This window comes from Marmota monax, unplaced genomic scaffold (genome assembly GCF_021218885.2).
Source record: "Marmota monax isolate L192 unplaced genomic scaffold, Marmota_monax_Labrador192_F-V1.1 WCK01_AAM20220418_F8-fsc00044, whole genome shotgun sequence".
NCBI classification, from domain to species: Eukaryota; Metazoa; Chordata; class Mammalia; order Rodentia; family Sciuridae; genus Marmota; species Marmota monax.
Window position 1 is genome coordinate 14,626,808 of NW_026695198.1, and position 14,362 is coordinate 14,641,169.

Consider the following 14,362-nt stretch of genomic DNA (forward strand, 5'->3'; position numbering starts at 1 on the left):
AAAACTAACATGGAAAATATTCACCTTGGATGAACTTACTGGGTTAAAAGGGAATAGGAACCGCCATATATGTCATTTCACTGTTGCCACTAAGTGATCATTGTCCACACAGACTCTTTTTCCAGTGAAGAAAAGAGAGCAACCTAACAATGTCTGGAGGACTTATGGGAAGGAAGAGGAGGAAAAGGCTTCCTACAGGAGTTGTGTCAGCCAGACCTAGAATGAGACTTGGGACCTGGCATGCAGAGGGAACAATGCAAGTAAAGGAAGAAGCAGCATAGAAATACAGTGTAAGTCAGAGAGCAGAAAGAAAAGGTGCAGGAGAGACAGCAGGAGATGAAGGGGTAGACGGTGTATGTGTAGCAGAAAGGAGCCCAGACCTTATCTTGTCCATGGTGCTGATCTATTAGAGGATATAAGCAAAAGAGTCACGTGTCTGTGGAAGTAGAGGGGCAAGAGGAGATGACAGCAATGGTCCCAGCAAGACTGGGGAGGCCCTGAGTTAAGACCAGAGTAGTAAGATGAAGAGAACATTTAAAAAAAAAAATCCAGAAGTCAAACCACCTGGACTCTCCACTGATTGAATGGTAGATGGGAAAGGGAGACATCAAAGGATAACTCCAAGTTGTCTAGCTTGGAAAAGCTAACTAAGTAGACAGATTTGAAACAGGTTGGATATTAAAAGGAATCAACACAATAAGAGAGCAAGTAGGAGATAGTCAGAGGAATCAAATCAGAGGGAAGGGTCATGGGGCCAAGTACTACAGTGACTTCCAGCAAGAAGGAACTGAGCAGGCTCCTTGGGATTTGGCAATGGAAATTGTGTTGCTAACACTAATGATGAGATTCAGTTATTAGGGATAGAAGAAGTGAACAGGGAGAAGATCTTGAGCAACCGAGCAGACTACAGCTCTTAGCAATCAGAATAGGAGAGGAGCAGAGAAGAGGAAGTGACCACAAAGGATTAGTGACTGTTTGGAAGATTTGGGATTTAGGTGAGAGGGGGGGGAATTTTCTTATGTCTGTGAGCTGAAGGGAACAACCAGAAGGGAGGGAGATGTCAATCATGCCAGAGAGAATGCACAGGTGCAGGGATGAGTTTGAACAATAGGAAGGTTACCTCATCTTCTAAGATTCAAGAAGTACATGTGGGTTTACCTAAGATTGCAGAAAGGAAAGTCCATGCATTGAAGGAGATCATAGTTTAAAAGTTTCTGGATGAAGTAAGAAGCAAAATTATCTAGCACAAGTGAAGACACTGTTTTTAAAGAGTGTTGGCAAGAGAAAAACCAAGGTAAGAACCAATAAAACTGAGAAGAGAGGCGAGAATAGAGAACTGATATAAAGGTGCTATCTTGTCGGATAAGATCAAGGAAAAGTCAGGATGGCAAAGACGTCAAGACTCCCAGGGAGACACTTGATCAAGTATTCATTCATTGGGGTCTAATCAGGATAAGGAGAGAGAAGAATCTTGGAAGAATCATGGAACAAAATGGAAAATCAAAAATGGCTCGAAGGTCATTATATTGAAAACAAGTATAGTGTGACTGAGAGTAACAGTGGGAAGGAAGGAAGTTTTGACAAAATGTGGGCTGTTGGATGTTATGAATTCTAGGTTAAAAAGCTTATGGCTGGTGACAAAATCCAGGCATTAGCCATGAAGGAGATGGCTGGAATGGAATTTGGGGTGGAAAATCACTGAACTGGATGCAGTGTGGATGATAATTCACAATAAGGGGCTGGGGGCACTAGGGAAGAATAGAGGTACTTTGGATTAGACAGAGGAGAGTGAAAGGAGGGGAGGGAGAAGGGGAGGAAGGATAGTAGAGTGAATCGGACATTATTACCCTATGTGTATATATGATTACACAACTGGCATGATTCTACAACCATGTACAACCAGAAGAATGACAGTTATACTCCATTTATGTATGATGTGTCAAAATGCATTCTTCTGTCCTGTATAACCAATTAGAACACATTTAAAAAAAAATAAAAAGAATAAAAGGACTACCTCACCAGAGAATGGCCATGGCAGTCTTGAATCTCCTTAGCTGGTGGTAAGATTAGAGGTGAAGGACAGAGCCAGGAGTTAGAGGAAAGCAACAAGGAATGGCGTGAGCTCTGCCCAGAAGTGAGGAGATTAATGGGAAAGCAAAATGGTGTCCAGGAGAACCCTGACCTCCCTCCCTTTGGGCCCCATGATAAGTAGGAAGGGTGTGTTGAGTAAAAATCCACAAAAGAAAGTGCCAAATTTTTGGTATGAAAAGAGAGAGTTCTCTGAAGATACTGGAGAATGTAGGAATTTGTTTACAACGTAAGAGAGACTCCAGTGGGCACAGGGTAAAGGGGGTGGTTGGGAGAAACAGTGCCCGCAGAGGATTTGAGGAAAAGAAATGCAGTATAGTGAATTAATGAGACCAGAGCGTAGCTTACCCTTCACTGGGATATTTGGGGCCTGAGGGGCATAATGATCTCACACCCTCAAGTACCCCACCTTCTTAGCAGGCTAAGTACTGTCAAAACTGGCACACAGGTTTCTGATCGTGTGTGGGAAGACATGGGGTGGGCTGATGGCTCTGTGAATCAATGTTGAAGGCCCCAGGCTCTCTGGAAACCTGGGACAAAAGGTGCAAAATGACAGTGACATCCCTGATCCACACAAATACTGCCCTGCCGGAAAGATATTTACAACCTATTAAAGTACCAATAAGCTTTTGCAGAAAGGCATTTTATTTGTGCTTCTAGAAAAGAATCACAGCTGTGCATAAAACTATTGTTCATATTGGACACATTTTAGTCGGTGCTGCTGCTTTGACGCCGTGCTTTGATTCTCTGAATGCCTGGCAGGAAAGAGCTTGGCAATTATATCCATAGGTGCCAGTGACAACCTACATGCTTCATTAATTATTGTTCAATAGAAAAGAATATATCAGTTAGTTTAACAAGTCTCCATTTCCTACCATTAAATATAGGTCATGTGGAACTGATACAGAAAAAAAATGTCATACTTTGTGTCACAGAGAATAGAGCCTTAAAAAAAAAAATGAGTGTTTTAAATCAGTTGTCTCCTCAGGAAGAGCAATCATTTAAAATTATTCATTTTGTTGGTCCCAAGATAATAACACTTAAGAGTGAATTAAATTCCTTGGGCATGATAGGTAGAGATCATTTTAATTGACTTTTATTATTGTAGTCTGGGGTATTTTCCAAAGATTATCATTTATTCTGTACAAACTATATATAAGGTATCATTAGAGTGATCTTTAAAGCACAGATAATGTGACACCACATGTCTGGTCCCCAGGTGATCAATCCTCCTCTCCATGAGATGACTCATTCTGCATAAAAAGTTCAGTCACTTAATAAATTCCTGTGAAAATTGGCATCAAAATTTCTATTTTGAGGGCCCTTCCCGATGCTGGAAGCTTCTAGGAGATGGTTTTATATTGAATTACAAAATTTGTAAAGTTTCTCATTGTTCCAGATATATTATAGAAATGTACCCAATTGGAGTAGGAATCATAATGAAATATTAAAAAAAAAACTAAGAAAACACAACAGTTTAAAAGATTTTTTTTTGGTACTCCATTTCGCAGCTTTCTCGTCAATATTGCTGGTTTCCAGTCCAGTACTTGACAAGGAAAATGGCTCTGCATCAGCTATATTACAACTATTTTTTAATTTAAAGTTGGCCTTTTATACCCTGTGTGAGAGTATAGTCCTAAGTGACTGAACAGAGACTTGAATTATTGTGCTGGGATTGCTGTAACAAAGTACCACAGACCTTTTCAACTGGGCATTCAGAAGGAGAGCCTTGTGTAGATTGCTGGCTTTGGCAAATCTGTCTACGTTTTTTTTTTTCCCTTGGTTTCTTGGGATAGAAAAATAAAAGCAGCTGAGAGAAATCATCCTGGAAGAAAAACATACTTGAAGGTTGCCTGCAGTAACTGGAATATGAGAACGATTTATAGCCACCTTCTTAATCAAACCCACAGGGTGACTCCACCTGCTGCTGGTTTCATCCATTGCAAAGAACCTGGCATCCCTTGCCCTGGCCTCAGCCTTTAATTTCTAAATGCGCTCACCTTGACTAGCTGAGCTTCTCTATTCTTGGCATTCTTGACAGTGGTAGGCAGCAAGATAGCTTCCTTTTTCACTATTCAGGTTCTCTATTAACACAAGGAAACTCAGACATTGACAGAGCTAGCTCATTTGGCTCCAAAGACTTGTCTCTGCAATATGGTAAAGTTCTTTAGCCCATGCACCTAACCATCTGCAACTTTTCATCTTTGGGAAAATAGAAAACACTAACACTGATGGTGTTTAGGCTGAAATTTAATGTTCCACTCATATTTTGAGCCACTGCAAGCAGCTGCCAAGAAAATTTACCGAGCTTTGTGCCATTTTACCTCTCGTCTTGATTCCTGGAATGTTTCCAGCTTTAAAGTACAAAACTGAAACAAAAAGAACAATAAACCAATGATCAACTCCTGATTAGGGGTTTTGTCCATGGCAGGTGCTCGATAAATAATAACTGAGTAAATCACCGTGACCCCCAAGTAAATGTAGTTCCATCATGGACCAAAAAAGTATTTACCCATCAGATTATAAAAAATGTTTTAATTGATTAATATTTTAATTGATTAATTATTAATTATTTTTAATTAATTTTTTTTAATTTTAAGGCTTACTTAAATCATTCTTTAAAAATGTTCTGATAATATTTAAACTTTTTAAGGAACAGATTGTTTTGGAAGAGAAAACATGCAGCAAAGCTTTTTAGCCATCTTCTAAGCCCTGAAAAATCAGTGAAGGGCTCTTAAATATCTTTAACTATTGCAAATAAATGCAGCGCATTATAACTTCACAGCACTGTAGTAACTGGTGACCAGCAAGTCTTGGAAAAACAAGTCTGCATCTAGATTAGACATCAAGAACACTGATGACTCCACCTGGACCTGGCTCCACCCATTAGGCTGAGCCTGTGTCCCCCACCCCAGCCTCAACCCTTAGTTTCTCAGTGCACTCACTCTGACTAGCTGAGCTTGTCTTCTCTTGGCATTCTTGATACTGGCATGTAGCAAGATGGCTTTTTCCAACTCTGGGAATTTCTTCAGCTTATTCTTGAGAACTGTAACTTCTGTTCCCTCCCTTTCCTCTCTGCATCTTAGGTCAGATGTTCTGAGTGATGACCTGAAAACAGTGTCTCCGTGAAGAAAGGGACATGAACAGACAGAAAGAGCAAGAAAGAAGATAAGGAGAGGAGTGAAGGAGTAGCCTAGGCTTGCTCAGTTTGCATCATGTCACACTAGAGTTGGAGTTGCAAGATTAGAATTTATGTGCACATTCCTTGTTCAAATTCTGGCTCTGCATTGACCAAAGAGGTCTGATACTGGCAAACTCTTAATCCCTTTGAATTTCAGGTTCCCCTTTTATAAAATGGAGATAATCGAGTCCACTATATACGGTCACTTAGATTATGTACATCAAATACACAGCCCACCTTGCTATGGCCCCTAGTCTAAGTGCTCATAGCCATTGTTTGGCTGTTTTTAGCTGCTCACTCAAGGGTAGCTGTTGTTACAGTGCTACATTATTTGGGGACATCTGCCTACAATGTTACACTTTAAATTCATTCTACCATTTATTTAATCATTTTTATTTCCCAAAAAAGAACATTTTCTCAACATTTGGTATTTTTAGAATCGTCATTCTTGGCATCCTTCTTTTTCCTTTCACATTATGGAACACTGGGACACTTCTGTGTTACTTGTTCATTCCTTATGTATCTAATTTTTTGATGTTGCATGATTTTTGCATCATTTCAATTTACTTTTCATAATGTCTATTATTTCAAATCCAGGATTCTCGTAGAAGATCTTCAGAAAGTGCTGGAAAATGGAAACAGTTTGCCAACCCAGAGAAACAGAAGATCCCTGTCTGAATATAATTATGAAGTGTACCACTCCTTAGAAGAAGTGTGTAATCATAGGAGTTTTTATTGCTTTTTTACAAGTTCATCTTTGATATTTAGGGTTAAGTATTGGGAAAGAAGCATAAAGACAGAGATAATTGCTCTGGGAAGAATGTATAGAACTCTTACATGACCTCAATACCTCGATTCACTCATTTCTTCCACTGACCCTTTCACTGCTACAAAAGAAGTAGCAAAATAATTTAAATTTCACCTGATTTACCCAGCCAACTTCTACAAAAGACATAGGAGTACAATGGAAGACTGAGGTAATGTTAAAATGATAGTTATCGAGGCCTTAACTGAAAAGCCATGAAAGTAGAACTAGCCAGAGTTTAAAGGTAATGCTTTGAGACTTGAGACTTTCCCTACACCCTTGCAAAGCTGAGAACTCCCAAAGGCCAGTCCTCACTAGTGGCACCTCTGAACCTTTGAACATGCTGTTATATATTCTACCCAGAAAACTCACAGCAACCTCATCCTCACCACCAACCACATCCTTTACTGCTCACCTGACAACTTGTCATTCTTCAAATTTCAGCTTTAAGCAATCAAGTAGCAGTTTCTGTTCTTCCAGACTGGATCCAACCCCTCTGCCCACTACCCTCCAACATCACACATCCCATAACATATGGATATTACCTTTCACAGTTCTTAGTTGTGTCGTTATAGGATTATTTGATAGGTGCCCTTCATTCCTACTAAGTTGCAAGTTCCAGGAAGGCAGACTATTTTTTTTCTCATCTACCACTATATCCCCAAGGGCAGGTAAATAGAGTCTTTAAAATAGATAAGCTGTTGACAGAATGAATAAATATATACATTTTCTATGTTCCCTGAATTGAACAAAGGATCAGCAGACACCAAAATTAACAAGATCCTGTTCTATTATTAAGAATATTTTTGGTTCTGTTGATGATAACTCCTTTCCAAAACTCTTTTCACATATTTTATGTCTCGATATACCTTTTAGAAGCTGGAAGCAGTAGAAATGTTTTAGATAACTTGGCACACCGCAGTGCTCTTAAAATGTACTAGAAAAAAGTCAAATTTCAAAAATAAAATGGATACAGATATGTACACAAATGTGTGTATATATATTCACATATATATATATGAACCTGATCATTAGATTAAATAGGAATAGGAAGAAAAGAAAAAATACACGTTCCAAAATATATATTTTTTTCTTGAATACAAACTCTTTTACATCATGGAACAGTGAGATGCTTTTGTGTTACTTCTTTATCCCTTATAGGGCTTATAAGTCAGAAATGTTACCATCTTTCTAAGCATCTTATTCATCCATTTCAAATATACCTTCTCCTGATGACAGATAAGCATGTGAGAGGGATGGAGACAAATATATCACTGTCACTGGAGGGACTATTCAGAGTTGTCCTCCAACATGTGGCTAAGTAGAATAATGTTTAAATGCAAATGATAATAACTTTTTCTTAGCATCTTCTGTTCTGTGGGAAATTACAATATATGGAATTTGAATACCACTTTCAAGTGGTTTAGATAGTTTTCATAAAGTGGATTTAAATTTTTCTCTCTCTCTTAAATATCTGTGGGGAAAATGGAAATAAATTCTGATTTTTTTAAGAAGAAACCAGAACACATCAGTTAATTTTCCACAAAACAGTGTCAGCAAGATATTAATGACATTTGGCAGTAGAAGATATGCTTTAAAGAGGGAACCATAACCAAGACATAAGCTATCTATAAAGGCAGAAAATAAAATGTAAAATTTTAAGTATCCAAAAAAAATTAAGTAGAGGAAATTGTTTTTTTTTCATTTTGTATTTAATATATACTCTTTGAATTCTGAGACCTACTGCTGTCATTTTTGTTACCTTTATTCTCTAAAAGCCCCATTACTGTAAGAGAGTCTGACGTGGTTTTTATTTATCTGCTTTTAGATTCAGAGTTGGATGCATCATCTGAATAAAACTCATTCAGGCCTTATTCATATGTTTTCTATTGGAAGATCATATGAAGGAAGACCGCTATTTATTTTAAAGGTAAAAAAGAAGAAAGTGTCAACCAAATATAAAATGTTCATCCAATATTTATCTTTTTCAACTTAGGGAAAAAATGAAATAATTTTTCATAAGCCGTATTTAACATCATCTGATAATTTAAGGAAAAAAATCCCTTAGACGTTTGAATTATATTTAATATTTGGCATTTAGTATTCTAGAGGATACTGTTTCTGATATATTCAGAATTACTGATGCCACTTATTTGTGAGTTGGTGCTAGTTAAGATGAACCAGCGTAAAACCAGGTAAATGTGTAAGAAGGATGTGTTATTCCCATCCCTTGATCCTGTATTCTCCTCCAGCTACTGACCCATAGTGTTCTCTCTCAGTTAAACTTCTAATAAGATTTGCCCATAGTTAGAACATCTTTACTACTTCCCCTCCCCTAACTGGCTCATGTCCCACAGCTCCCTTTAAACTTACCTTGCCAAGGTCAACGATGACTCCCAGTCAATTCTCCTCCTGTCTCTTTGACCATTCATTCCTTCAAGTCTCATTCACTGGCTCCTCTTTCCTTGTCCTTTCCTTAGGTTCTGGTGATCCCCATGACCCTACCCACATCTCTGCTTTCACTCCATAAACCCTGTCTAACTGGGCATATCTGCTGGTAATGTCAACAGTCATGCCAGACCTTTCTATCCAGTGGAGTCCACTCTCTGGAGCTTTGAATTCACACATCATTGCCTGCTTGACACCTTAACTTGGATATTCATAAAAGCAAGCACCTCAGAGTCAGAATGGCACCATTTTCCTCCCAGTTTAGGAACATGATTATCATCCTAAATTCCTCTCCTTTATTTTAATCACTCACTTTCAGTTGACAATTCTTTTGGATAAGCCCAAACCTCTTCCCTTGTCTTCGCTGGTGTTACCCTAACTCACCTTTAGATCTGTTCTCCTAGACTATTGCAATTGTGGCCCCAGTACTCAACTTCTTTTTGAGTCCCTGTTCTTGGCCCTCTCATCCTCCTATCCATCCTCCACATTGCTGTCAGAGATAACACGAACACATATGCACACACACGTGAGCATTCACACATACTCATGCATGCACACACACATGTGTGTGTGCGCCCTTACCCCTTCCGGGGAATATGGAACCCATCCTCATCTCTTTTCCATAATATCCAGGGACTCCAAGTGTTCTCTTGCCTCTGTTACAGATTCACATGCTGTTCCTTCCTCAAACTACAGAAGCAATCCTTGCAATATCATGTCCTCAGATTCTCTTTCAAACTTGAAATACCTTCCACCAATTTGTCTGCCAGGCAAAATTGAAAACATGCTCAAGTACTTCTTTTGTGAAGCCTCCATTTATCCCCCAGGAAAATTCAACACAACACCCATATTCCTAAGATGCCTTATGGATATTCACACCGTAAAGGTTGATTGATTGCTTACCTGTCTACTCTCCCCACTAGCATGTAAACCCCTTATGCTTTCATCTTTGAATCTCTAGGATTGAGCCCATAATGTTAAAAAGTGTTTTCCAAAGTATTAGTTAAGATCCCCTATGAATATAATTTCAAAAATTATCTATTAATGACTGGGTTAGAAACTTGGTTAGAATTAATATTGACATAGTAATTTTTTAATCTACCACCTGATTCTATAGACCAAATTGTTTTAAGTTTTCCCTTTTGTGGTATAATAAAGTTTGACTTTCTTCACCTATAAAATATAGCTATTTGTTTAAGAAATATTCCTTGAGAACATTTCTGATTGGAAAATTTGGGGAAATGGTGGGGAAGGGAGAGAGAAAAAGGAAGGGAAGGAAGAAAGAAGAATTTAGGCTTTTATTTAAACTTCATATCTTATATTAAAATAGAAGCAACCCTATTTTAGAAATTTCCCTTTCCCTTGTATATTTTATACTTCTTTGATTGTATTATTAGGGCTTTAAATTTATTGTTTCTGTATAAACAAGCCTGGACTTCCAAAGTAGATAGTATATCTCTCTATCTTTTTTATGTGTTACCTAATGAACCAAACCATAGTGAAGAATTATGCTGAAATCTTATTAAATTATGCTGGTCAGTGAATCTCCAAATAAAAGCCTGAGTTTGTTACTATGAATACTCCTGTTTTCAGCTGGGCAGAAAATCACGAGCTGACAAAAGAGCTGTCTGGATGGACTGTGGTATTCATGCAAGAGAATGGATTGGTCCTGCCTTTTGTCAGTGGTTTGTGAGAGAAGTAAGTTAAACCCTTTGTTCAATGTCCATTTCAGCTAGTCAGTAGTTCTATGAATTTTTATTCTTCTCAAGGAACAAAGTGGGAATTTGAAACCAGTAATACCTGACTGATAATAACACCTTGATTTTGTGGGCTGCTTTCATGTTTATGAGGACTTGCAAAACCCTGGCTCAATTTCTCTTCACCTCCCTTGGAAGATAAAATTATCAACTCTGATTGAAAAGAAAAAAAAAATAGGGGCTGGGAGTAGAGCGCTCACCTAGCACATGCAAGGCACCAGGTTCAACCCTCAGCACTACATAAAAATAAATAAATAAATAAGGTATTGTGCCCAACTACAACTAAAATATATATATATTTTTTTTAAGAAAAAAATAAGATTTATAGACTTGTAGATTTCTGACAATTAGATAACAACCATAATAGTCATATAACAAAAGAAAAAAATTTAACTTGTGGTGTTCCAGAGCAATTAATTTCCTGTATTATATTCAGCTCAGAAAGCTCTAAATCTTTGTTTCCCCCTCAAAATGATCTCACATGTGCTATAACACTAAAGAGGGGGAACAAATAGTTGTATTATATTCTCTAGGTATAAATCTGTAATTTGGAAACCAAAAGGTATTTATCATCTATGGAGATTTGACATTCTCAGTTTCACTGATCTTTTGGTAGCCTTGATAATTGATGACTCATGGTGATTTCTCATATTCCATATGCTTCATTTGAATCACGAGCCCTCTGAACTCATGTGTTGAGTGGAGATCTTTCCCGAGCGTGGGCCCACCTTATGGACCAACCCACAATGTGTTTACTCCTTTTCTACTCATCGTCAAGAATGCACTGACTTTTAGGGATTTTTTTTTTTTGTAGAGTTTGGGGTTTTTCTGGGGGGAGGGGTTATTGTTGTTTTAACCTTTACTTTTAATTTTGAGAGAAAAAAAAATCTCTTAAAAGAAAACCAATCACTTGTACTGGTAATGAGAATGCAGACGTCTAATGAAAGGAAGTTTCTTAGCCAAAAACTAATCCTACAGATTTCTTTAGTCCTGTACTTATAGGAAACCATTATAGATACCAGGGATATTTTAATATATTTTATTCGTATTTCACTATATTTTATGGGGAAATTATCTGCTATAGTGAGTTTTGTGATTTTGAGAACTCTCCTAGGTCTTAGAAAATGTAGTGCACAGGTATTGAAAATGTACTAAATTTGTGAAGTCTGGCTCTCTGCCACTACCAAACCCACAAAAGTATCCTTAGTTTTATACATGTAATAAAATTTTCTGACTTTACCACTCAGATTATTAAGTAATTCACTTTCTCTTAAAAGATCATTTCATCCTCTAAAAAAAAAAACAAAATCTAGTAAGAAATTGTTAACTCTATTAACTTGTTTCAAACACTTAGTGTATACATAATGATATCATGTCTGCTGTTTCAAGTTTGGGGCAGGGAGTCAGAAAATAGTTAGTTACATAATATTTATTGTTATAGAATACGGTCCTGTAAGTATTATTGAATAACATAAGAATGTATCTCCCAAACATTCAAGCTAAAGTTTTAACTCACTCCCAACCTGTACATCCTTTTCTTTATAACATTGAAGCTTATTTATGTGGTTACTGTTAGTCTTACTCCCATTCCAATTTCAAAAGAAGACCCTGTCTATCTTGTTCACTGCCAAATCACCAGGATATAGAACAACACCTGACATATATGTTCAAATATTTCTTATTTATTTACTTATTCTAATTAGTTATATATGACAATAGAATGCATTTTGACACATCATACATAAATGGAGTATAACTTCTCATTCTTCTGGCTGTACGGGTTGTAGAATCACATAGGTTATGTAATCATATATGAACATGGGGTAATGATGTCCAATTCATTCCACTATCCTTCCTATCCCCATACCCCTTCCCCTCCCACCACTCCCCTCTGTTTAATGCAGAGTACCTCTATTTTTCCCTAACCCCACCCCCTTATTGTGAATTAACATCTGCATATCAGAGAGAACATTTGGCCTTTGGTTTTGGGGGCTGGCTTACTTCCCTTAGCATGATATTCTCCAGCTCCATCCATTTACCTGCAAATGCCATATTTCATTCTTTTTTTAAGGCTGAGTAATAGTACATTCTGTGTATATATATACCACATTTTCTTTATCCATTTATCTTTTAAAGGGCACCAGGTTAATTCCATAATTTGGCTATAGTGAATTGAGCTGCTGTAAACATTGGTGTGGCTGTATCTCTGTAGTATGCTAATTTTAAGTCCTTTGGGTATAAACCAAGGAGTGAGATAGCTGGGTCAAACAATGGTTCCATTCCAAGTACTCTTAAGAATCTCTATACTGCTTTCCAATTTGCAGTGCCACCAGAAGTGAATGGATACCTTTTCCCCCACATCCTCACCAACATTTATTGTTGCTTATATCCTTGATAATTGCCATTCTGACTGAAATGAGATGAAATCTTAGAGTAGTTTTGATTTGCATTTCTCTAATTGCTAGAGATGTTGAACATTTTTCATATATTTGTTGACTAATCATATTTCTTCTTCTGAGAAGCATCTGTTTAGTTCCTTTGTGCATTTATTGATTGGATTATATTTTTGGTGTTAAGTTTTTTGAGTTCTTTATGTATCCTGGAGATTTTCGCCCATTTTGTAGGTTCTCTCTTCATGTTCTTGATTGTTTCCTTTGCTGAGAAGCAGCTTTTTAGTTTGAATCCATCCATTTATTGATTCTTGATTTTACTTCTTGTACTTTAGGGGTCTTGTTAAGGAAGTCAGTTCCTAAGCTGACATGGCAAAGATATGGGCCTACTTTTTCTTCTATTAGGTGCAAGGTCTCTGGTCTAGGGCTAAGTCCTTCAAACACTTTGAGTTGAGTTTTTGCAGGGTGAGAGATAGGGGTTTAATTTCAATTTGTTACAGATAGATTTCTAGTTTTCCCAATGCCGTTTATTGAAGAGGCTATCTTTTTTCCAATAAATATTTTGGTGCCTTTGTCTAGTTGAGATAATTGTGTTTATGTGGGTTGGTCTCTGTGTCTTCTGTACCATTGGTCTACATGTCTATTTTGGTGCCAATACCATGCCGTTTTTGTTACTATAGTTCTGTAGTATAATTTAAGGTCTGGTATTGTGATGCCTCCTGCTTCACTTTTCTTGATAAGGATTGTTTTGGTGATTCTGTATCTCTTATTTTTCCTCAAATATTTCTTAATGAATGGTAAGTAAAAGTATCTAATAATAATGATGCAGAAAGATTTCTGGGCAATGACTTATTATATCATCTCATTGCTTATAAGAATACACCATAGTGAATTCTATCATCATATACATTCATAAGAATGGGGTCCTAACTAGAATAAGATATAGTCCATGCTTGTACAGTTATATCAAAATAAATTCTACTGGCTTGTATAACTACAATACAACAAGGAAACATCTCATTGGATATGAATCACTTGGACTTTTGCAGAACACACAACCTATATAGCTCTATACAGTAGCCCTATAACATGATCTAAGTTTCCAAAGAAAAGAAGGACACAGTATAACCACAGGAAAAAGAAGAAGCATATGTAATGACTGTCATCTGAGGACAGTTGATTTTGGATCTAGCACAAGAAGCATCAGCCATCAAGGGAATATATCTTGATGGTAGAGTGTTTGCCTAGCATGCACAAGACCCTGGATTTATTCCCCAGAACTACAAAAGAAAAAAGAAAACAGAAAAATAGATTTTAATAAAAACATGAACAAGAAGCATTAATTAATATTAGAGTCCATTTCCATAAAGATGAGTGAGAACGACTACTTTCTTTCTCCTTCCTCCTATACAGGGCCATCTTCACATATGTAGATGGATCAAGTAATTTCTATACCTCTGCTATCCTCTCCACACCTCTTTTACTCTCTCTGGTTATGACTGACACTTCTCCTTCCACTTTCTCATTTACATTTCCTATCTGACTCAGGACAGCAACCAGCGGTCTAGGATCAGTAATTTAATATTTTTAAATAATCCATGTAAAGAAAAATTGAAAAGAAAATCAGCAAGGATATAATAGAGTTCAACACTACCAAATAGTATCTGAAAGACATTTAGAGATCACTCCACCC

General features: G+C 37.1%; 1 protein-coding gene across 1 annotated transcript in view; it reads left to right on the plus strand.

Annotated features, from left to right (window-relative positions):
• The window catches only part of Cpa6 (carboxypeptidase A6), a 326,683-nt gene that overhangs the window by 219,423 nt on the left and 92,898 nt on the right, over nt 1–14,362 (plus strand). The window contains exons 4-6 of the mRNA XM_046428625.2: nt 5,867–5,981; nt 7,903–8,004; nt 10,116–10,220. Coding sequence (XP_046284581.2) covers nt 5,867–5,981; nt 7,903–8,004; nt 10,116–10,220 — 322 coding nt within the window. The remainder of the gene's footprint in view (nt 1–5,866; nt 5,982–7,902; nt 8,005–10,115; nt 10,221–14,362) is intronic.